The 25499-nt window shown below is 48.7% G+C and overlaps 1 protein-coding gene and 2 pseudogenes across 3 annotated transcripts in view; 1 reads left to right on the top strand and 2 right to left on the bottom strand.

Moving 5' to 3' along the window:
- Positions 1–25499, bottom strand: part of DNAH5 (dynein axonemal heavy chain 5) — a 323270-nt gene that overhangs the window by 227077 nt on the left and 70694 nt on the right. For 2 of the 3 annotated variants that reach the window (XM_077353359.1, XM_077353360.1), the window contains exons 13-18: positions 25101–25186; positions 21600–21921; positions 16902–17108; positions 15705–15876; positions 13318–13463; positions 10986–11148 (exon numbers count right to left, since the gene is read on the bottom strand). In XM_077353359.1, the coding sequence (XP_077209474.1) occupies positions 10986–11148; positions 13318–13463; positions 15705–15876; positions 16902–17108; positions 21600–21921; positions 25101–25186 (1096 nt within the window). Of the gene's footprint in view, positions 1–10985; positions 11149–13317; positions 13464–15704; positions 15877–16901; positions 17109–21599; positions 21922–25100; positions 25187–25499 lie in introns of those variants that run through there. The other variant, XM_077353361.1, reaches the window with a different exon arrangement.
- Positions 5502–7081, bottom strand: LOC143845185 (claudin-11 pseudogene; annotated as a pseudogene).
- LOC143845186 (large ribosomal subunit protein eL37-like) lies at positions 24071–24454 on the top strand (annotated as a pseudogene).

The raw sequence follows: 25499 nt of genomic DNA, 5'->3' as shown, positions 1-25499 counted from the left end.
ATGGTGATCACAGGCAAGCCGGCAGCTGGGCGCCCCACCCGATCGTTGAGGTGGCAATGGCCGCTAAAGAACCTCAATGTCCCCCTCCACCTTTTGACAAGGGCCCGGAGATGGCCCTTTGTTCCAGGAAAATGGGCCATCGGGAACCCCGGAAAACCTCGCATATGTGCATGAGTCATGATTGTATCAGCATGTTCCCTCCGGAAGTACTGGGTGGGGCAATACAGCCAAAGGAGGTGGGTTTTGTATAAAAGAGAGCTTCCACCTGGAGTTCGGTGGAAGCTCTTACTCCATACCAGCGGACTCCACGTTGCTGAAATAAAGCTTGTTCCTGTTGTATCGTCCACCCGGCCTGGCGTGACGTTTTCTTCAAGGGGCACCCTGTTTTTTCAGTTAGCAAGCGGGTTCCCGACATCGTAAGAGCTCCGGAACCCGGAGAACGGACTAAGTTGGGTGGGGGAGGCTCTTTTGGACTCTGGATGCGACCACAGCATGGTCCACCCCCAGATAGCCCGGGCTTTGGGGCTACCGAAGCGCATTCGGAAGGTTCCCCTGGTTTTCGTCCAGATGGACGGCAGCCCGATTCAGGGGGGACCTTTCGGGGAGGAGGTGGGTCCTATCGCCATCCACATAGGGGACCACCAAGAGCTGCGGTGGCTGATCCAGGTCCCCGTAGCGGGATATCGGGCGGTGTTGGGCCTGGATTGGCTGAAGGAACACAACCCCGTGGTGGACTGGCGGGCGGGGACCCTGAAGTTCGACTTGACGGTGGGTGCACGGCATCGGGTCCCCCGCGAGAATTCCAGCCACAAGAGGACGGCGGCGCGTCCCAGGGGAGCGGCGGCGGCGCAGCAGGAGAAACCAGAGCCCGAGGTCCCGCCAGAGTACCGAGACCTCGCAGCCGTTTTCAGCGAGCGGGAAGCGGACGAGCTACCCCCACACCGCCGCACGGACTGCGCTATCAACATCCCAGAGGGGGCGGTACTGCCCAAAGGGCGCATCTACAAAATGAGTGAGGGTGAGCTCAAGGACCTCCGGGAGTTTTTGGAAAAAAATCTGGCCCGAGGTTTCATCCGGCCCGCTTCCAGTCCCATGGGAGCTCCAGTCTTGTTCGTCCGGAAAAAGGATGGGTCCCGACGGCTGTGCCAGGACTACCAGGGCCTCAACGCCATCGCAGCGGGGAACGCTTACCCCCTCCCGCTGATCCCGGATTTGCTGGCCCGGCTGGGCAAAGGGACTCTGTTCACTAAGCTGGACCTAAGGGAGGCGTACTACCGGGTACGCATCCGGGAGGGGGATGAGTGGAAAACGGCGTTTAACTGTCAATTGGGACAATTCGAATTTAAAGTGATGCCGTTCGGTTTAAGCGGGGCACCTGGGGTTTTCATGAGTCTAATTAATGAGGTGTTGCAGGACCTTCTGTTTCAGGGGGTGGTTGTTTATTTGGATGACGTCCTGATCTACAGCCAAGATCCCCAAGAGCACGTGACCCTGGTGAGGGAGGTGTTAAAGCGCCTGCTGGCAAACCACCTATACGTGAAGCTGGCTAAGTGCGAATTCCACCGTCCCTCCCTGGACTATTTGGGCTACCGCATCTCAGCCCAGGGCATAGCTATGGACCCCGAGAAGGTGCAGGCGGTGCTGGACTGGGAAAGGCCCTGCACCCGGAAACAGCTACAAAGCTTCCTGGGGTTTGCTAATTTTTTTAGAGGCTTCATCCCCAGATACTCCTCCGTAGTGGCTCCCCTCACGGACTTGCTAGGTACCAAGGGGAGAGGTCCTCGCGCCACGCGGCCCAGCGCAGCGCTCGGCTGGAATGAGAAATCGGAGGCAGCGTTCCTGGCCCTCAAGCAAGCTTTCGCGTCTGAGCCCACGCTACTGCACGTCGACCCAACCCAGCCGATGGTGGTACAAGTCAACGCCAGCGACGCAGCAGCCGGGGCGGTTCTCCTGCAGCGAGACCAGGCGGGACAGCTGAGGCCGGCGGCCTACCTCTCACGAAAATTCGCCGAAACGGAGCGGAACTGGTCTACCTGGGAGAAGGAGGCGTTTGCGATTAAGTTCGCCCTCACCGAATGGCGGCATTGGCTGGAGGAAACAGAGGAGCCGTTCGAGGTCTGGACAGATCACAAGAATCTGGAGGCGCTCCGGCAACCGCGATCCCTGAACGCCAAGCAGATGAGGTGGGCGGAGTTCTTTTCGCGGTACAATTTCAAGCTGGGTCACATCCCCGGCAAAGAGAATTTCCTCGCGGACGCCCTCTCCCGGCTGCCGCATCATGGGGAGGGGTACGCTCCCTGCACCAGGTCTGTGTTCGGTGAGGAGCAGCTGGGACGGGGGGTCGTCACTAGGCGTCGGGCCCGGGGGGAATGGGAGCCCGACCCGGCGACCGCCCCGCTCCGAGACCGCCTAGTGGCAGCCTACGGGACAGACGAGGAGCTGGCTGAGCTCCGGGACTCTTTGATTTTGGACTCCGGTCTCTGGCGGAGGGGGGAGGCTGTCTACGTCCCGGAAGGGCTACGACGGGAAGCCCTCAGCCTCTGCCACGATGCTAAGACCGCCGGGCACTTCGGTTTCGTAAAATCCTGGAAGTTGGCCCGGCGGCGGTTTTGGTGGCCCAGTCTGCGGCGGGACACAAAAGCTTACGTCAGTGGTTGTCCTGTCTGCCTGACCTGCAAGCCGGGGGTTGGCAAGCCGAAAGGGCTGCTGCACCCGCTCGAGGTCCCGACCCGGCCGTGGTCAGTGATCTCCATGGACTTTATAACAGACTTGCCTCCCAGCAAGGGGAAAACGGTGATCTGGGTGGTGGTAGATCTATTTTCCAAACAGGCCCACTTCATTCCTTGCGCCAGTGTCCCCAGTGCTTCACAGTTGGCTCGGATGTTCCTGGATCACGTGTTCCGACTGCACGGGCTGCCGGACAAGGTGATTTCCGATCGGGGCTCACAATTCGTGTCCCGGTTTTGGCAAGCTTTCCTGCGCCTGTTAGACATCGAGCAAGGGCTGAGCTCCGCTTACCACCCCCAGACGGACGGGCAGACCGAGCGGGTTAATCAAGTACTGGAGCAGTACTTGCGGTGTTTCGGTTCCTATCATCAAGACACCTGGGTGCCCCTGCTCCCCCTGGCCGAGTTCGCGTACAACAACGCAGACCACAGCAGCACGGAGATGTCGCCTTTTGCCGTCGTCTACGGGACAGACCTGAGACACTTCCCGGAGCTTGGAGAGGTCCCCGCCCGGGAATCGGCCGACCTTCGCGAGTGGGGGAAGCGTGCCGGGAGCTGCTGGAAGTCGCTGCAGGAGCAGCTCCACAAAGTCAAGGCAGCGCAGAAAGAGGACGCCGACCGGAAGAGACGACCAGCTGAGGAGATCCGACCGGGGGATCGAGTTTACCTTTCCACCCGGAACCTCCGGTTGAATTTGCCCAGCAAGAAGCTAGGCCCTCGGTTTTTGGGGCCTTTCGAGGTCTTGGCCCCGATCAACGAAGTTTCGGTCAAGCTCCCCAAGAACCTCCGGCACATCCATCCCGTCTTTCACGTGAGCCTTCTAAAAAAAACTCCGGACGGTGACGTTTGGCACCCCGTGTTTTCCCCGCCAGCGCCCGAGGTCCTGCCGGGGGGGGAGCACCACGAGGTGGCGGATATCCTGGACTCTAGACTCCACAGGGGGAAGTTGCAGTACCTCGTGGAATGGAAGGACTTCGCTTTGGGGGACCGGGAATGGGTCTGGGCAGCGGACGTCCTTGCGCCCCGACTCACTGAACGTTTCCACAAGCGGTATCCTGGCCGTCCCGGGGGGTTGGAGAATGGACCTTTGGGGGGGCAGAATGTCGTGGTTCGGTCCTTGGTGGCTTGGGAACCAGACCGAACCCCGCCATCAGAGGCGCCCGCGATCACGGAGGTAGGGCATGGTGATCACAGGCAAGCCGGCAGCTGGGCGCCCCACCCGATCGTTGAGGTGGCAATGGCCGCTAAAGAACCTCAATGTCCCCCTCCACCTTTTGACAAGGGCCCGGAGATGGCCCTTTGTTCCAGGAAAATGGGCCATCGGGAACCCCAGAAAACCTCGCATATGTGCATGAGTCATGATTGTATCAGCATGTTCCCTCCGGAAGTACTGGGTGGGGCAATACAGCCAAAGGAGGTGGGTTTTGTATAAAAGAGAGCTTCCACCTGGAGTTCGGTGGAAGCTCTTACTCCATACCAGCGGACTCCACGTTGCTGAAATAAAGCTTGTTCCTGTTGTATCGTCCACCCGGCCTGGCGTGACGTTTTCTTCAAGGGGCACCCTGTTTTTTCAGTTAGCAAGCGGGTTCCCGACAGCTAGTCAGAAACAAGCCTGAACATGTAGTTTAGAAGTGTGAATAAGCATAGCTATCTAGTGCCCCCCTCCCCCTCACGGTCTGGACTTATGATAATGAGTCTCTCTAAATCCTACTGACTCAACATTGGACTAATCCCACCAACACCCAGCCTCACTTTCCTGAACCCATTTACCTTGAGTTGGCAACTCTTAATTCTAATCTCTTCAATCTTGCCTGTCAAGGGAAGAGGAATGCGTCGGGAGAGGAAGATAATGGAGGTGAATCACTGGCTGCGTAGTTGGTGCCGGCAGGAGAGATTTGGTTTCTGGGACCATGGGATAGGCTTTCTTGAGGAAGGCCTACTAGCACCTGATGGACTGCACTTATCAAAGCTGGGGAAGAATGTGTTTGGCAGGAACCTGGGGAGATTCATCAGGAGAGCTTTAAACTGAAGCCACAATGGGAAGGAGACGATCAACATAGGGAGTGTATGGAAGGAAAATGATCGGAGGCAGCCCAACCAGGAAGGCCAGCTCACAGGGAACCAAAAGTAAAAGGATTCAGTTGTCTTTATACTAACGCCCGAAGCATGGGCAATAAGAAGGAAGAGCTGGAACTTCTCATGCTGATGGAAAGGTATGATCTAGTAGGCATCACAGAAACTTGGTGGAATGATTCTCATGACTGGAATGTAATGGTGGATGGATATGAACTGTTCAGAAAAAACAGAATAGATCGGAGAGGTGGAGGAGTGGCACTGTATGTGAGGAAAGGGCTTACCTGTCAGGAAATTCTAGTGAAGGAGAGCATATCTACAGTGGAAAGCATCTGGGTGAAAATAAGTGAGGGGAAAACAAACAGTGTGGTGGTTGGTGTCTGCTACCGACCACCTGACCAACGAGAGGATGTGGATGCTGCACTTTGTGAGCAGCTTGAGAAAATATCCAAGTGGCAGGACCTTGTCATCATGGGTGACTTCAATTTCCCAGATGTGTGCTGGGAAACAAACTCTGCAAAGCGTCCTCAGTCATGCAACTTTCTTTTTTTTCCCCTAGTAATGTCAACATTTATTTCTGGATACTGTACAGTACTTCAGAACAAAGGCATCATTAGTATTCATTGGATTTTGCTGAACTGGCATCTGATGGATTATAGGATACAGTTTAGATAAGACCCACTTCAATAGTGCATGTCAGAATACAAATTAATTGGGGGAAAGAAAAAAAGGGGGTGGGTGGGAGAAGAAGTACATTTTAGCAACATACTTGTACAAAAAAAAGGGTGGTAGTCTGGGGATTAGTCCCATTACCTGTATTTAAGACTATGTACAAATGTTCTGTTGTTTACCTTGTAATTACAAACATTTGGCTGTGCCTCCTTCATACTGATGCATTTAGACAAAAACACTGTTACGAAAGTGATCAGATTCCTTTAAAAAGAGTGCAGAGAAAGCAAAGAGAAACCCCCTAATCTCATGAAAAGGGAAACATTTGTGCAGATGGAACAATACAGCTTCTTCCTCCCCACTTCATCATAAGTTTGTCCCTGCAATGGCCTTGAAACAGGGTGCTGGGGAAAGAAGAGATGGTAACTTAATTTTGGGAAAATTACAGATGAGGCAGACAATTCAAAACAACCTGCATTTGTTAGCTCACTTTCTGAAAGAGAGAGAGAGAGAGAGATAGAAAAGAAAAAGGATAAGGACCAGACCAATTAACGCTTTTTGATAGTAACATGAGCACACAAACATGGACAATTGGACCAATTCAGAGACTGATCTGGTCTATTAAGGGAATCATATCTGTTTCATACTTTCACAATATCAGATTACTTGTGCTAGTTGGGCAGTTCTTTGCCCAGGGATACGGCCACCTTGTGCACGAAGACGTACGCAAATTCAACACACCAAGAAAACCCACCAACCCATTTCAAAGCAGTCGAGGAAGGTACGAAGTCTCCAGAGCGTTTTATACGTGGGCGCTTTTAGCGTGGCTGGGAGAACTGGATCCCGAGGCGTCGTAGAAACGGTTTTCTCCAAACGTTTGGGCGTCACCAGAGCAGCAGACGATGATGCAGCCACCAAAGAGGCAAAGAGCAGAGCCGATCCAGCCCGTGTAGAGAGAGTATCCAAAGCTCATGATCACCGTTTCATGATGAGCGCTCACAGGGAACCAGATGGTAGCCACGATACCACACAAGGCCAAGAGGATCAGAAGGATTCCGCCCAGCTGGGATCGTCGATATTTGGCCACTCCAGGTTCGTTTCCCATTCGGATACAAGGCAGGACGGTCACCAGGAGGAACACAGCGGGGAGTCCCAGAACTGACGCTGCCATCATAAGTGCTCGGCAGGCCTGGACGTACCCGGGCAATATGAGGATGTCCACCAGTGGCTTGCAGTGATAGAGCCCGGTAGCCATGACGCAGTCGGCCCAGAGCCCCTTGGACCCCAGCTCATCCATCTTCCTGCAGGTGGTGATGGTGTAGCCGCATGTCACGACCCAGTCGCTGGTGGAGGTGGCCACGATCAAGCCAATCCAGCCCACGAAACTCGCCACAAATCCAGTAAGGTGCAAGCAGGTTGCAACCATCTTTCTCCCTCAACTGGAAAGCTGAGCAGCCCAAAGGGGAAGAAAAACTGAGGAGTGGGAGGAGGAGGAGTCCGAGGGTGGCTAGAGAAAAACTTTTCACAAGCTACCCAGAAGCCGATGAAAAAGCAAGCGCTGCCTTTGAGCTGTCAGCAGAGGGGAGTGGAGACAGATGTGCTCAGTCATGCAACTTTCTGACCTGCCTGGCTGACAATTTCATTTATTGAATGGTAGATGAACCCTCAAGAGGTTCAGCCTTACTGGACTTAATTCTGAACAACAGGCAAGAGTTGGTGGATGAGGTGAAGGAGGTGGGGACCCTAGGGGGAAGTGACCATGTCGTCATAGAATTCCTTTTGAGATGGGGAGCCAAGGAAGCTTGTAGCCAGACGTGGATGTTGGATTTTCGTAGGGCAAAATTTAATAAACTCAGAGACATGAAGAGTGTCATACCATGGACGACAATGCTAGAAGGGATGGGAGCATGTGAAGGGTGGGCGCTACTCAAACAAGAGCTATTGCATGCTCAATCAATGACTATCCCAGAAAGACGAAAACACTGCAGGAGCTCTAAGAAGCCTATTTGGATGAACAGAGAACTTCAAGAGGAACTAAGAAGGAAAATGAAAATGTTCAGGAAATGGAGGGAAGGACAGAGCTCTAAAGAAGAGTACCTACAAGTTACTAGGCACTGTAGATCAATCATCAGAAAGGCCAAAGCTGAGAGTGAGCTAAGATTGGCCAAGGAAGCCCATTGTAACAAGAAAAGATTTTTCAGTTATCTGAGGAGCAAACGTAAAGTAAAGGCGGCAATAGGCCCACTGTTGGGTGCGGATGGACAAACTCTAACGGAAGATGCAGAGAAAGCAGAAAGGCTTAGTGCCTATTTTACATCTGTTTTTTCCCACAGGTCAAAGGGTTTAGGCACATCTAGAGATGGCCGTAGCCAAAGGATAGTGTCTGGGTGGCAGGTTAACATGGATAGAGAGGTTGTCGAGAGGCATTTAGCTGCACTGGTCTAATCCCCTGGTCCGGATGAAATGCACCCGAGAGTGCTCAAAGAACTTTCCAGAGAACTTGCACAGCCCTTGTCCATCATCTTCGGGACCTCTTTAAGGACTGGAGATGTCCTGGAGGACTGGAAGAGAGCAAATGTTTTTCTGATCTTCAAAAAACGGAGGAAGGATGACCCAGGAAACTACGGACCAGTGAGTCTGACCTCTGTTGTGGGGAAGATAATGGAGCAGATATTAAAGGGAGTGATCTGCAAACATCCGGAGGACAATTTGGTGATCCAAGAAAGTCAGCATGGATTTGTCTCCAACAGGTCGTGACAGACCAACCTGGTTTCCTTTTTTGACCAAGTGACAGGTTTTCTGGATCGTGGAATTTCGGTTGATGTCGATACTTGGATTTTAGTAAAGCTTTTGATAAGGTTCCCCACGATGTTCTGATGGATAAATTGAAGGACTGCAATCTGGATTTTCAGATAGTTAGGTGGATAGGGAATTGGTTAGAGAACCACACTCAAAGAGTTGTTGTCAGTGGTGTTTCATCAGACTGGAGAGAGGTGAGTAGCGGGGTACCTCAGGGCTCGGTGCTCGGCCCAGTACTTTTTAACATATTTATTAATGATCTAGATGAGGGGGTGGAGGGACTACTCATCAAGTTTGCAGATGACACCAAATTGGGAGGACTGGCAAATACTCCGGAAGATAGAGACAGAGTTCAATGAGATCTGAACACAATGGAAAAATGGAAAAATGAGAACAAGATGCAATTTAATAAAGATAAGTTTATCTGGGTCAGAAAAATGAAAAATGTATCTGGGTCAGAAAAATGAAAAGCAAGCCTAGTGGATGGGGGATACGCTTCTAGGTAACACTGTGTGTGAACGAGACCGGGGGAAAGGAGGTTGAGAGGGGACATGATAGCCCTCTTTAAGTATTTGAAAGGTTGTCACTTGGAGGAGGGCAGGATGCTGTTTCTGTTGGCTGCAGAGGAAAGGACACGCATAATGGGTTTAAACTTCAAGTACAACGATATAGGCTAGATATCAGGAAAAAATTTTTCACAGAGTAGTTCAGCAGTGGAATAGGCTGCCTAAGGAGGTGGTGAACTCCCCCTCACTGGCAGTCTTCAAGCAAAGGTTGGATGCACACTTTTCTTGGATGCTTTAGGATGCTTAGGGCTGATCCTGCGTTGAGCAGGGGGTTGGACTAGATGGCCTGTATGGCCCCTTCCAACTCTATGATTCTATGATTCTAGGATTCTATGATAATTCATTCTTGTCGCTCCGCTGTGACCTTCCTGCTATGGTTAATACAGTAAATGAACTGGAGGCCCATTGGCTGCCTTTGGAGATGACGTTTGATGGCTTCAGGCGACTCTCATTACCCGAAGTGGACAGGTTGCTGAGGAAGGTGAGGGCGACAGGTTCAACCTTTAAGGCCATACGTGGTCTGGGCCCAGCATAACTGAGGGACCTCCTGTCACCCTATGCCCCCCGCAGGGCCTTATGCCCTACGGGTACTAATTTATTAGAATCATAGAATCATAGAGTTGGAAGCAGATCGCCACAGGGAGGCTCGCCTGGCCTTGACCAGGGCTAGGGCCTTCTCGGTCCTGGCCCCAACCTGGTGGAATCAGCTCCTGGAGGAGCTGTGGGCCCTGCGGGAGCTTTCAGCGTTCCACAGGGCCTGCGAAACGGAGCTCTTTCACCAGGTCTATGGTTGAGGCCGGGCGGCAAGGCAGATCAGGGCTTCCCCACTGGAGAGGCAGTAGCGAATGTCATCGGCACCCTCTTTGCCCCTTTCCCCTCTGGATTAGTTGAGAGATTTTGGGTCCAGGAAGAGTATTTTGTGCCACAGCATCTTGCTTTATGGGGTTGATATTTTATTGTGTATTTTATATTGTATTTGATACTGGTTTTTAAGTTTGATTACGGGTTTTATATGTTGTAACCCGCCTCGAGCCTTTGGGGGGAAGCGAGTAAGAAATTACAAAATCATCATCATCATATTAATTGTATTAAGACATAAGGCTTCAGTACACTGGTGTATAGCAGTGCAAGAACAGTGCCTTCCGCACAGGATCCCCTCTCCAAAGGAGACAGTTTATGGGTAGAGTTCTCTTTTTTTTAACCGTGCCCCAGCTCGGGCGGGAAGGCTTGGCCAAGTGGCCAGAGACAACTTCCTTTCCTCTGAAGACCTTCTTCCCCTCCTGGCGGCCCTGAGGAGGCTTGGAAAGGGACGCATTTTCTCCATATACTGGCCACTCTCTGGATGGCGGAATTAACTGACCCTTGCTCTTTCACTGCCAAGCGCAGCAGGCTGTCCCTGCAGAAGCCTGGAGATTCTCGGGAAGCTAAGATACAGGTGGGGGAGGGGGATATATTGCACTTGTGTAAATGTTGTGTGACTGTTTACCCAATGAAAACTCATTGGGAGGGCTTGGAAAACATGGAAAACTTATCACATTACAAAGTGAGCTTTTTATTTTTGACAGTGCAGTTGCTTAACTATGTTGCGGCTTATGTGAAGCCACACACACACGTGAACAAACGGTGAAAATGGAGGCAAGCTGTGGTTTTATCATGGACCTTGAACTAGCAAGGCTTTCCCAGCGGCAAGAATAAAAATGGAAACTCACCTTCCTTTCCCATTGCAAAGTTCATTGTAAAGCTACTGAGCATGTACACACACAGAGAGACACACACCCGCACACACACAAAGGAAATGTTCACGATGGGAGGCATTGCAGACTACTTCTGAATTAAGTGAGGAGTACATTAAGCAGGCCACAGCCTTGTTCAAAATCCCTGTTGTAGAAGGAGTATTGCAAACTCAACGCATCAAAGGGGCTCAACTCAACGAGAAAATGAGGTAAGCCAGTCCTGCAGAAATGTTCTAGGGCAGAATTCAAGAAGCATGCGTGATTTCCTGACCCTTAACAAAAATTAGAATACATTATGCAAAAGAAAATATTTCTATAACTTGCTTAATGAATTCAGGTCCAAGAATGTTTTTCCTTTTCATGATCATTTCAGTTCCTTCAGGCCAGTCACAAGGCAGCGTCTGAAGGCCGTTCCTTACCTCCACGACTGTCCTCAGTTCTGCTTCTGCTCAGAGGCTTCTCTTCGGTCTCTCCTTTGGTTTCTGCTTCCACATCCAATAACATATTTATTAGCTCATTGGCTGCTTCTTCCACCAGCAGGCTTTTCAGGTGCAAAGTGCGTGCTCCGCTCACACAGAGTTCCTGCAAAGAAGGGAGCTCTATTTCACACTCCACTCCGTGACTAGAGTTCAAACAGGGTTTACTGACAAAGCCAGGAAAAAAGAATCAGAATCTAAACGGCCTCCAAGCCCACTCTTGCGTCAGGCTCCCTGGAAGATGGGCGACAGTCAGGGCCTGGAGAAGGAGGTACACTGAACAAGGTCACACCTCGGGCGACACAATGCTCTCTCACAGCAGTCACCAACCTTTCCCTGGTTGAGGGCCACGTCCGGGGGTGGGGGAGAGCCGGCAGCCCGGGCGCCGCGCATGAGCAGCAGCGCCGCGCAAACACGCATGCATGGAGCTACCGCTCATGCGTGTTTGGGCCCACTGGCAGGATGCAAATGTACATGTGTGGCAGCACTGCGCAAACGCACGTGTGCAAAGCTGCCACACAGGCATGTTTGTGCCCAGCCAGAGAGCACAAACGCGCACGCATGACAGCTCCACACATGCGCAGTGCTGCCGCGCAAGCACATTTGCGTCCGCTGGCATGCTGGCAGACGTGTCTGCCTCTTCCCCCCCCCCCTCGCAGTGCGAAGCTAGCTGGGCCGTGAGCGAAGCGGCCGCTTTGCTTGCAGCCTGGCGAGCTTCTTGCTGCAGGGTGGGGGGAAGAGGCAGGTGCAGCCCGGTCTGCTCTCTCAGACTCCTGGGTGATATTTCCCACTCTTTTGCCATAGGCTTAGATCCCCATGGTGATTAGTGCACACACAAGTGAGCCTCAAGAGATAAATATTTTCCACTCTTTTTAATAGTTCTACAGGGACCAGAGGATATTCCCAGTTTATTGATCAAGGGCCCACGCCTGTGTATAAGCATCTATGTCCCTCTCAGTGTCACAGGACAAATGAAAACTTTGGGATCAGCTTTTTTGTACACTCGAAACCCTTACCTTCCTCCCAAGTGCCTAACTCCCAAATAATCCTCCTTTGTGGAGATTTTAACGCTAAGACTGGCCCAGGCCGTTCTGACTCAGGGCAGGCACAAATCTCCAAATCGTGTCTTCTCGGAGGATTCTCACAAGACACCATTATTAACCAGCCCACTCTGAAACTATTGGAGTTGTTCTCTTTGTTTAATCTTTATGTTTGACGTGGTTCTAAGCTGGATAAGCTTGGCGGTATCTTTACCTTTCTCCCTTCCTGTCGAGCCAGCCCCACTGACTCCATAGCAGCATCTCTTGCCCCACTGACAGATATGGCTTACTTTGAGGTGGGCAATACTCCATTAAGACTCACTGTCCTTTAAGGCTCAACTACAACAGCCACATCCTTCTGCCGCCCTGACCTGCCCTTGCTGAAGTTACAGCTCCAGGTTATAGAAGGATGGAGTGGTCAGTAATCCTGCGAAGTAAAACAGCTAAAGCCCTGTTGAGTGAGGACTTGAAATCTCACCACTCTGCCCTTCTGCAGTCCAGCAGTGACACTACAGACTCCTACGGCAACATAATTAGCTTGCTCAAACGCTTGCTTATCAATAACAAACCTTTAAAGCCATCATCTTACCCTATTTGACCAGGAATGTAAAGCCAGCAGAAAAAAATTAGTTGAGGATGACACGTTGTAATAAAGAAGATAACAAAGTACCAAAACATAATAGGTTAAGGTCCAGTATGGGAGCCTACTCAAAAGATAGAAGTCCCATTATGCCGAACATCTACGGATTCAAATGGGTAGCCGTGTTGGTCTGAAGTAGCACAATAAAATAAAAGTAGCACCTTTAAGACCAACCAAGATTTATTCAAGGCATGAGCTTTCGAGTGCAAGCACCTTTCCTCAGAGTATGAACTGACCCTCATGACAACCCCTTTATTCAGGACCTAGGGACAAATTCCTTGCCAGGATCACACACATCTTCTTATTCTGACAAACTGGTTCTTATGTCTCACAGAGGTTGGCACATTTTGCTCTGGCTGCCAGGAAGATTCAAGCCAAAGTACTCTCAGAAACGCCCCCATCTTGATATATCCACTGTAGAGATCTTATTGTGATACATTGTTTTATTCTTGGGAGTATGTACATGTACGCTGGACTGTGCTCAGCTGCCCTGAGCTGCAAGGGGGAGCCGTATAAAAAGGCAATCGATAACAAAACAAGCCAGAAACGGGTGTGTCGCAACCCCGCTTGGAGTACGAGGCCTCCCGGAGGGTACCTTTGTCTGGCGAGAGAATTCCTCACAGGCCAAGGGCTGTTCCTCAGGGAGGCTGCAGAGGGGCATGCGGCTCATTTCTTGAAGAACAGCATTAATGCGAAACTCTATCAAGTCATTCACACGATCAAGCAACAGTTCAAGGTCAGCTGGGAGGTCAAAGAGGAGAGTGAGGACAATTCACAAGCCACGCACTCTGAGAAATCTTTGCACTGTGCTTTAGGTGACAATACAGTAAAACGTAAGGAAGAGTTGGACATGAGTCCAGTGGCACCTTTAAGACCAGCAAGGTATAAGCTTTCATGTGAATGCAACTTCTTCAGTTCCTGAATCTGAAGACATATGCGTGCACATGAACATTTATAACTTGAATAAAGCTGTATTGGTCTTAAAGGCGTCACTGGACGAATTTTGTTCTGGTGCTTCAGACAAACACAACTGCTATCTGAATCTATCTGTAAGGAAGTGGCGTTACTTCTAAAAGATTAAAGACCCTCCCTTAACCTTGCTACCAGCGGAGAGACAGGCATGCTTTTTGTCACTAGAACACTCCTAAGGGCAACTGAGGAAACAGATTCTGTGACCTAAAATTTCTGGAGTGTGATCCGACCATTCTAGCTGTTTCAACCCAGTCCTCAGAATGAACTAGACAGTTCCGTGGCAAAAGCAACCCTAAGATATACAATCAGGTGAGCAGCTGCATTGGCCTGAAGTAGCAGAACAAAAGCTTTCATGTGCTTACACCGTAAATAAAACCTTAAAGGTGCCTCTGGACTCAAAGCTTGTTCTTGTCAAGCCCCTGCATCGGTGTATGTATCAACATGCTCTTGTCCTGACTATTGTGACTCCATATTAGGTGTTTTTGCCTTTCATTTCTACTTGCTTGTAGTTAGCTGGGTGTGAGGTTTCACCAGACTGCTCTCAATAAGCAGATTTTGTTGAAGAAAATCGCTTTATAGAAAAAACAACAATGTGAGCATCTCTAAGTTCTTGCTAAGGCTGAGCTCGCTGGGATCCGTTCATCCTTATCAACCATGGCCCCATCACTCCCTCTGATCGCCCATTTGGGCACAAAACTGTCCAGATGCATCTTGGTATGCCAAAAGCAAAAGCTGCTGTTCAAGGCGGGGGGGGGGTAGAGATGGCATATTCCTGCAGTTCCCACGACACCAAACAATCCAATGCCAGAATCCCAGAGGTACTAAACTAGCTACTTTCACGCCTACAGTCATGAATAACAAGGGATCAAAACGGGGTTAGGGCAAATGTAAGAGTGACAGGCAAAAGGTGAGTACAAAAAAAGGAAATGGCAAAAGCCTGTGATAACAGGATTTTGACACTGGGATGGGTCAGCTAGGGTTCAGAAGATGTGGGGGGGAGGGTTCAGGGGTTGGTATTTCCTGCCCCTGCCATTCCATTGAGAGGGGCAAGTAGTCAATCAGTTGCTGCCCTGGGCTTGGGTTATCTCTGTGTCCTCGGAGACCAGACGGAGATCCCGCGTCTGACAAGTAGTTTCATTTTCGGGAAGCACTACGAGAGAACGGGAGGGCGTCATCTGTAGTTTCCATGCCCGAATGCTGAATTGGGAGGAGGATATGGGTTTGATGGGGTGCTTGGGTTTTAGCATTAGTTTTAGCAAGATAGTGAAGTCCTGTTTTGCTTGTTCCTGAATAAAGAGATTTCTTTCACCCAAGGTCTGCTTTTAGGAATATTAATGAAAGCATCACCGTTCTATGAAGTCTGTGTGACTTCCTGATGGCACCTGTGTGCTGAACTGATGGGAAACTGGGAACCAAAAAGGTTCAGGAACCTATTAAAAGCACATTTAATTGCACAGGGCTAACAAAGTCAATTAAAAACAATATATTAAAATTGCAGTAGAAAATATACTGCAATTTGAGTAACCCTTTGAGTAACACAGTGACAATAATGTGCTGACCTGACACATTTTAAGCCAAATGGCTCTTCTTCAGAGGTCAGTTATCAACCTATCAACCCACACATACATACACAGAGGATCCATGTACCAAAAAACTTTTACAGACAGGAAAATTGAACATAGGTCAGTACTACAATGAGGGGCCAGTGAATATCCTAGATTCACAGAATTAACAATATTATTTACAGAATAGCTTGATTTTTCAAAAAGACACCATTCTGGGCTAAATTCTCTGTGTGACTCTATGCTTATTAAAGGAGAAAGCCTGATGGGCAATGGTGCTGATACAACATGGCTTCCATTATGCCCTCTTATGTGTTCTCAGTAGTTTCTGGTCTCATCAAAAAAGGTGTAAGCACATATTTTGGATCCAAACATCAGAGGCATTGCATTTCAACAAGAGGACGGTTTGCACTGCTATGGAGAAGATTCTTGCCAACAGAACACCTACCAATTTTATCCAGAACGTTCTGCAAATACTTCTCGATGTTCAGGGATGCCCAGCTCAGTGTGGTTAAACCGGGCTGCATGGCATCATCCACTTTTGCCTGATGAAGAGTCATTAACACATGGAGGGGAGCTGGGATCTTTGACTTCACTCTCTTGTACTCGGACAGCATCATCTGAAATGAGGTACAATAAATCCTTCAGCACACACACAACCCAAACCCTGAGTTATGCCCTCTGGATATTTTAAAGACATGCCAGCCCAAACCTATATTTCCCACAAAGCTGAATGCAGCCTGTCAGCCTTGGATGGTGCAGGAACAGGGTTCGAGGAGCCGCTGGTGAGCTGCTCTGCTGAGAACAGTTCCAAAGATTCCATTTCAAGGTCACAAGAAAGCAGGCTGTCTCCCTGAATTTCACACAGAATCATAGCATTGGAAGGGACTTCCAGAGTCATCTAATACAATCCTCTGCGCAATGTGGGAATTCACAACTAAGTGCCCACCCACTCACCATCTGCCTAAATTCATAAAATCAGCATCTCTGTCAGATGAACCCACCACCTCCCAAGGAAGCCTGTTCCACTGTTCTAACTGTCAGGAAGTTCTTCCAGAGGTTTAGCCGAAAATTCTTTTGAATTAATTTCGACTCATTGGTTCTGGTCTGACCGTCTGGGGCATCAGAAAAGAACTCTGCTCCATCTTCTCTAGGACAGCCCTTCAAGTATTTGAAGATGGTTATCATATCACCTCTTATATGTCTTCTCTCCAGGCTAAACAGACCAAGCTCCCTCACAATCTTTGCAGCCCTCCTGTGAACACGCTCCAGTTTCTCTACATCTTTCTTCAGTTGTGGTGCCCAGAATTCGGTAGTACTCCAAGTGACCAGAGCAGAGTAAAGCAGCAACATCACCTTGCATGAACTGGGCACTATAGTACAGCCCAAAACCCTGTTTCCCTTTTTAGCTACCGAGTCACACTGCTGACTCATGTTCAGTGTCTGGTCTATTAAGACCCCCAGATCCTTTTCACATGTACTACTGCCAAGACAAGACTCACCTATCCTACAGCGATGCATTTGATTTTCCTAACTAAATGCAGAACTTTACATTTGTCACGATTAAATGAAATGGCTGAGCAACTCACTTTGCTCAGGACTTTGCTATAGAACTAAAAAAGTTACCTAAATGGTGAAAGAATACCTGCAGTTTATTAAATGTCTCTTTGTAGGCATCACGTTTCTGTTGGAGAATTGCAGCAAATGGTGGAATTTCCAGCTCCATGTGTGCCAGGCACTCCGTCTCCCTTATCAAGGTGAGGATCTCTGGGTCAAAATTCACAAACATTTCTCCAGTCTCAGGAGCTTTCACTAATAAGGATGCCTTAAGTCCTGCTTTCGTTATTTCAACCTGCAGACACATAATGCCCCAGACATCAGAGGACAAGGAAGATCTGAGACTAGAGTTTTCCAAAGTAAAACCAAGATTGACACTACTTGGAGCACAGAATCATAGAATCATAGAATAACAGTTGGAGGGACCTCCTGGGTCATCTAGTCCAATCAACCGCAGATTACAGGACACTCACATCCCAATCGCTCATCCACTGTCACCTGCCACCCCTTTGAGGCCTCGCAGAATCAGCCTCTCCATCAGATGGCTCTCCAGCCTCTGTTTAAAAATATCCAAATATGGAGAACCCACCACGTCCCGAGGAAGCCTGTTCCACTGACAAACTGCTCTGTCAGGAACTTCTTCCGGATGTTAAGATGAAATTTCTTTTGAATTAATTTCATCCCATTGGTTCTGGTCCATCTCTCTGGGGCAAGAGAGAACAACTCTGCTCCATCCTCTGTATGGCAGCCATTTAAAGATGGTTGTCAGTTCTCCTCTTAGCCGTCTCCTCTCCAGGCTAAACAGACCAAGCTCCCCCAACCTTTCCTCATAATTCTTGGTCTCCAAACCCCTCACCAACTTTGTTACCCTCCTCTGGACATCCATGCTCCAGTTTGTCTTCAGCACTCTACAACTGCGATGCCCAAAATTGCACACAGTACTCCAAGTGAGGCCGAACCAGAGCAAAACAGTACCATCACCTGTGATCTGGACATGACAATCCCATTTGCCTTTTTAGCCACCAAGTCACACTGTTGACTCATGTTCAATGTATAGTCTACTAAGTATCCTAGATCCTTTTCACACATATTACTGACAAGAAAAGTCTCCCCCATCCTATGTTAGTGTATTTGGTTTTTCCAACCTAAATGCAGAACTTTACATCTATCCCTATTAAATTTCATTTTATTCAGTTAGCCCACTTCTCAAGCCTATCAAGAGCATCGTGTATTCTGATTCTGTCTTTAGTTGTGTTTGCTACACCTCCCAGTTTAGTATCATAGAGTCAAAGAATCATGGAATCATAGAATCATAGAGTTGGAAGGGACCTCATGGGTCATCTAGCCCCTGCACCGTGCAAGACACTTACAACCCTCTCGCTCCTCCACTGTCACCTGCCACCCCCTTAAGCCTTCACAGAATCAGCCTCTCTGTCAGATGGCTCTCCAGCCTCTGCTTAAAAATGTCCAAAGATGGAGAACCCAGCACCTCCCGAGGAAGCCTGTTCCACTGAGAAACTGCCCCAACAGTGATCCTAGGCCTCTACAACCATCCCCCCTGCTGTGATATGTTTTTGCCACATTGAACACTATTTCCCTCACAAGAGAAGACAGAGGAGAAATAGGAGTTGAGCAGGTCAGCCCTCTCTTCATCATCATCATCATCTATTATAATTCACTTCCTTGTCCTCACAGTGGTCCTATGGTGTCCTTATTCTTTTTCTTGCTTGAAATATAACTAAAGAAGCCTTTTTTGTTATGTTTAGCATTTATTGCTAGCCTAAGCTCATATTGAGCTTTAGCTTTTCTAACACCCCCCTAAAATTATTGGTTATCTGTTTAGACTCATCCTTGGTAATAAGGCCTTTCTTCCATTTCCTGAATGACTCTTTTTTATACTTCAAATCATTTGACAGCTGTTTATGGAGCCACCTTGGCTTCCTTAGGCTCCGTCCATCTTTTCTTCTCAAGGGAATTGTTTGTGATTGAGCTTTCAGTATTTCACTTTTAAGAAACACCCAGCCCTCTTGGACTCCCATTTCTGACCATGGGACCCAACATACCTTTAAGTCTGTTAAAATTTGCTTTCCTGAAGTCCAGGCTATACAATCAGACTCCAGTAGCACCTTTAAGACCAACAAAGATTTATTCAGGGCATGAGCTTTCAAGTGTTGGTTGTAAAGGTGCTTCAGACTAACACGGCTACATATATGAATCAATTCTATACATTCGACTACATAAAGGTCTTCTCTTTCCCACAATTGTACATTCCAATATTACATGTTCACTACAACCTAGTGTGCCCACTATTTACACCTCATCTATCTGGTCTTCCCTATTTATGAGATTCAAGTCTAAAATAGCAGAGCCCTTGGTTTCCCTCTATACCTTCTGGGAAATGAAGCTGGTTGGCAAGATAAGTCAAGAATGTATTGGAGTTAGCATTTTTAGCAGAGTTGGTCCTCCAACAGATATCTGGGTAATTGAAGTCACCCATGACCACTGTTTCCCCCCTCTTTGAGAATTGTGTAATTTGGTCTAGCAGTACCTCATTCAAGTCCTCTGACTGGCTTGGTGGTCTACAGCAGACCCCCACAATAATACCACTCCCATTTCCTACTCCTTTTTTATTTACCCAAATACACTCAGCTGAACTTTCATGCTCGGGTACCTGTATATTGCTACCCCTCCCCCCTTCTTTACTTGTCACTGGGTCTCCTCAGCCAGTGGCTCTTTGAGGCCACAGGCAGAAATTTCTTGGTGGCCTGTTTGTTGCCGCACTTGTGCCTGGAGATGCAGGGACTGACCCTGGGCCCTTCTGAGTGCAAAATATGTTAATTAATCTATTAGAATGCCTTTGGGGTAAGTTGGAACCTCTAAGATGAAAGAGAAAAATAAATGCACAATAAGACGAACTAGCATTATGCAGACAAAATCTCAACTCTCCGTCGTGACCCCCCTTCAACATTAGACACAGCTAGAGGCCTCTTGGCTGCCTCTGGGGAGAACACTGAGTCACTTCAGATGACTCTCAGCTGAAGTGGACAGGATGCAAGCTACAAGGAGGCCAACAATTTGTCCACTGGATCCATGCCCATCATGACTCCTAAAAACAACTGACATAAGAATTTCCCTCTGGGGAATAATTAACTTCTCCTTTTCAACAGGATAATCACCTTCAAGGCCATATGTGGTCTGGGCCCAGTGTGCCTGAGAGACTGCCTCTATGCCTATACCCCTCAATTAACTTTACACTCCACCACCTCCAACTGGCTGGTGATCCCTGGCCCCAAAGAAGCACGGCAGACCTCAACCAGGGCCAGAGCTTTCTCTGTCCTGGCCCCCACCTGGTGAAACGAGCTCCCTGAAGAGATCAGGGCCCTTCCTGAACTCCCACAATTTCACAAGGCCTGTAAATAGGAGGTCATCCACCAGGCTGACCAAGTCAATAACATCCACTCGTCCCCCAGTTACCCCCTCCATAATTTGAACCCAAACTGACCTCGCGAAAGGTTCATGTTAGAAGTTATTGTTGCAGTTATAATTCTGTGGTTCAACTTTGGAACCCACCATTAGGGTTGCTGTTCTTATGATAAGGATGTAGATGATGAACCTTACAGGAGGGCAGTATAGAAATACAATAAAATAAATAAAATCTGTCCAAAGACCTTCTGAAAAAGGAATTTTTCAGGGTTTCCTGAAACTAGGTTTTCCAGTGTCATCCCTTAGGAAAAGATCTTCCCACACAAATCTTCACCAATCTTATTCAGGTTTCTATATGACAGCAATCTCCCATTCATTAGTACTAACCCTATCTCTTACATCCCAAGTTTTAAACTAGGAATATCTGATTGTGGACATATTTATTTAAACATTGGTTAATTCAATCTGTCCTTGATGTAACCCATAACCCAATGGAGCGCTCTTGTCCTTCTCAATACTGGGGAATTGTACTGGCCATTATATTGAAGGGCAACTGCCAGAACTCAAGGTCAATCCCAGAGCTGGGATGGTGATGTGGCTACCTGCTTTCAGGCATCAGAGAACTACTCCAGACATCCCAAGGAAGCCCATCACTGCCATGGGCCATCCCCTTGACCAGTGGTCCCCAACCTTTTTATCACCGGGGACCGGTCAACGCTTGAACATTTTACTGAGGCCCGGAGGTGGGGGATAGACTTTTGTTGAGGAACGTTGCTGCCACCGCCTGATCCCCTGCTCCACTTGCTTTCCCACCGGTACCCCTGACTTCCTGCTGCCTGCTGGGGGGGCACTGCCAGCAGCAGCTGTGCAGTGCCCGCCCAGGGGGAGCCCCAGCCATGGCAGCCACTGGAGAGTACCAAAGGTGAGCCGGCAGCAGAGTAGCAGGGCAGCCCCCGAGGCAGTAGCCAAGGAGGAGGATGAGGAGCTGCGGCCTGGTACCAACTGATCTACGGACCGATACCGGTCTCTGGACCGGGGGTTGAGGACCACTGCCCTTGACCATCCCTTCTATTGTCTGGAGGAAGAGGGTGGGGTCACCTTTTAGCAAATTTGCACTGTGGAAGGGGGAGAAAGGTGTGATTTTGTCCCCTCCTCTATGACCCTCATGTGTTTCTCTGAATTCTGGGAATCAAGATTCTCAGGGTTGTAAGGGACTGCTGAGAGTATGGGAACACAGCAAAGAGCTGCATCTCTTTTGAAGATCCAGCCCAGTTTCTGCTGTGCCAACAATTATCAGAAAATAAATTTATAGCTGTTGGTTGAATGTTCTCTGTGGTTGAAAGCACCCAGCATGCCATATTACCTGTTGAAGCCAACCCTGGTGATAGACCACCTCAAACTCCAGAAGGACTTTAGCCACCCTGTTATAATTGCGGATAATAGGCTTGGCTTCTGCTGTCTGCAGAACTGTGGGATGCTGCAGGAAGAGGCTCATGGGCTGTTGGATTCTGTGGAAGAGTTGGCGTGCCCACAAGATCCTACCAGCCACAGGAGGAAGGTTACGAGCCATTGGGGGGTCATTCTTTTGCTTGGTGTACAGTTTAGAGACCATCTCAATGTCATGTCCATAGTTCTGAAGGATCACCTGGTATTTGTCATCGATGCCAAGATTGGGGATTCTTAACCTACCAGTGAGGAAACCAAAGTCAGAAAACATGTTAAATTGCAGAGTCCACTCTGTTAGCTCAGCTCCTTGTTTCTTCCAAGGTGGTTTTTAGCCAATTCACAAAACCAAAGTGATGTGTCATGAAGATGAGCTCAACATAACTGAGCCAAGCTGTCATCCTGAAGTTGCTGTCTGACCACCAGTACATAGACTCCTAGAATCCTAGATTGGGAAGGGGCCATGCAGGCCATCCAGTCCCACCCCCTGCTCAGTGCAGGATCAGCCTCAAGCATCTAGAATAAGGATCTGTCCAGCTGCTGCTTGGAGACTGCCAGTGAGGGGAAGTTCACCTCCTTCTTAGGCAGCCCCTTCCACTGCTGAACTACTCCACTGAACTACTAACTGTGAAATTCCCCCCCCCCCCATTATCTAGCAAGTACCATTCTGTAACTTTCCAGAGCCGTAGGGAAGGGCAGTATAAAAATCTAAATAAATAAAATAAATCCTACATGTAGTTTAAACCCGTTGCTGGTGATTCTCTCCACCAGCAACCTTCCCTGCCTTCCTCCAAGAGACGACATTTCAAATACTTCAGAAGAGCCATCAGGTCCTCTAGCAACCTGCTCTCCAGGTCATCTCTTGTATTTTGTACTCACAGCTTTATCAGGATAGCAAAACAAGCACTCAAAAGCTCCTGCCTTGAATAAATCTTTGGGGGTCTTAAAGGCGCCTGACTGGACTCGGATTTTGTTTTGCTGTGCTGCTTCACACAGACCAACACACAGACCAACACCCACTTGAATCTATCTTTATCAGTATAGTTAAGCGAGTGGGTCCTTAAGCATGTAAAGTCAACCTCTAGACAAAAATTGAAGCACAGTTTGGTGTAGTGGTTAGGAGTGTGGACTTCTAATCTGGCATGCCAGGTTCGATTCTGCGCTCCCCCACATGCAGCCAGCTGGGTGACCTTGGGCTCGCCACGGCACTGATAAAACTGTTCTGACCGAGCAGTGATATCAGGGCTCTCTCAGCCTCACCCACCCCACAGGGTGTCTGTCGTGGGGAGAGGAAGGGAAGGCGACTGTAAGCCGCTTTGGGCCTCCTTCGGGTAGGGAAAAGTGGCATATAAGAACCAACTGTTCTTCTTCTTCACATCTTTGTTACTTCCTTAAGGTAAGCAGATTTTGGACAATTATTTGCTAGCAAGGACATTCTGTAAACCTATGAAAGCCTCCGATATTCTCCAACTATTTAAGTATGTAACATTTACCTGGGAATGGTAGCCAAGAGGGGACTGTATAGGGGATGAGGGATTTTAGTTGATGTTTTAGGAATGTTACTTTTTTAACCTGTGCTTAAATTGTTGTTAGCTGTTGCGAGCCTGACCATCCAAGAGTGGCAACATACAAATACAATTAATCAATAATAAATAAATTCAACATCATTTATATTGCTGCTGCACAACTAACTAGTAACAACCATTGTTACCACTGTTATCCTTATCCATTGTTGCTCCTCTATATATTTATGAAACAGCCTAGGGGGTGGGACGTGGCTAGCTATCCAAGTTGGAATAGGGCCAATCAGGGAGCAGCCAGCTTTGCCCTGATTGGCCCTGCCCCTGCAGCTCCCACCCTCCGGCCCTGGACTCTAGCCTCTTTGCTCTCAGACGCCTCAGTGCCTGGAGCCAGTAGCAGGTAAGGGGAGGGTCCCTGGGCAAAGGGCCGTGGTGGAGGGCCTGCTAACAAGGGCCTCTTGGCCTGCGAGGCTGGGCCTGCTGACGATGGCCTCTCAGCCTGCTGATTGCTCATTAAGGACAGCTAAGGAGCGGACTAGCTGGCTGCCAAGGAGCTCTGTCTCGGCCCTGCTAATGAGCTGCCCAGCCCCCGCCTGCCCCACTTGATCTGGCTGCGAGCTGCCTCCCAAAGCCACCTTAAGCTGCCTGGCCAGGGGCCAGGGGAGGGGACCCTTTCTAGGCCCGTTCTTCGGAACAGGCTTTGGAGCTAGTTATTAATAAGAGGTCTTCCAAAGGGAAAGGGGTGCCTATTCCGACAGACATTCAGCACTGCACACAAGTAGGATGGGTTATGAAACATCCCTAGCCTGAACCACTAATGGATAAAGAATATTTCTAGTTTTTTCCCTTTTGTCCTGGCAGCTGCAGGAAGATGACTAAGGGAACATCCTCCTTTGGCAAATCAGACTCCTACTTTGCGCTGCTGAAGTGGGCTTGAGGCCTCCCGTCTTCAGAGGTCTGCCTGTGGGAACTGTGGCTCTCCTGTCACATGCAAGAGGAAGGGTGATCGGAGTGCTAAGGCCACCACTGGGATGGGAGGCATGAGGCATCTGAGAAGGGTCTGCCAGAGATTCAGGAATGGATGCTGTGAAGGGACAGGGCCAAAGCCCAAGAGAGCAGCTGCTGCAGCATCCAGTGGATCTCCAGGATCCAAAGGTCTGTTGAAAATAAATTGGGGGGGGGGATATTTCTAGACTTGCCAATGAAGGGTGTAGGAGGATAAATGATGCCATTTATGAAGAAGATCTGGTTTATGCACCCCACTTTTCATGACCCAAAGGAGTCTCAAAGCAGCTTACAATCCCCTTCCATTCCTCTCCCATAAACAGGGTACACCCTGTGGTGGGTGAGGCTCCGACGGAACTACTCTGAGAACAGCTCTAACAGGACTTTGACTAGCCCAGGATGACCCAGCTGGCACCATGCAGAGGTGCCAGCTCTCCAAACTCAAGCTCAGCTCTCCAAACTAGAGACCGCCACTCTTAACCAGTACAACCAAAAGGAAATCAATTTGAGTTGTTATCAAAGCTATTTTTGTTTGTGGATAAACAAACTGTACCATAGATTCAGGTGGGTAGTTGTACTTGTTTGAGGCAACAGAACAAACTTTGAGTCAGGGGCACCTTTAAGATCAACAAAGTTTTATTTGAGCTACAAAGTTGTCACTGGACTCAAATGTTGTTCAAATTGTACCATTCCTCCCATACACAAACTTCTGCTACACATTGAACTAGCTAGCAGGAACATGTAATCAGGCGTTTCCTTTTTCCTTCCAAAATGTTCATCTGACTTAATGAAAGTCTATGCCTTCTAATTAATGCACCATTCGATTAAAGTTTTTTTTTTTTACTATTTTTACAATCTATTGTTTCTTCCCAAGAGTAAAGCTAACAAATGTTTACCTTTCAAATTTCTTCAGCATGTCGAGTGCTCTTTCGGTATTTGTGATCTTTTCAAAGGTAATATCCATAAAAGTCTGTAACTGGCGCTGCAGGGAGAAAACAAAAGGACAAAGACTGCCTATTATGTAATTTATCTTCTTCATATAGAATCATAGAACCATAGAGTTGGAAGAAGCCATACAGGCCATCTAGACCAACGGCCTGCTCAACGCAGGATCAGGCTGAAGTATCCATGGAAACCCATTCCCACCCTCCATCATATTTCAGTGTACCCAAGAAAAAATAATCCATGAAGGGGCTAGACGAAAGGGGGGTTGCTTGATGCTTAATGGCAGGAGTGCACTGGGAAGGAACCAAGTTATTAGAGACCACATCTCTGCTGTGTCAAAACAACTCCCC

Source organism: Paroedura picta, chromosome 9 (genome assembly GCF_049243985.1).
Source record: "Paroedura picta isolate Pp20150507F chromosome 9, Ppicta_v3.0, whole genome shotgun sequence".
Classification (NCBI taxonomy): Eukaryota; Metazoa; Chordata; class Lepidosauria; order Squamata; family Gekkonidae; genus Paroedura; species Paroedura picta.
This window is presented reverse-complemented; position numbering and strand designations above follow the sequence as displayed.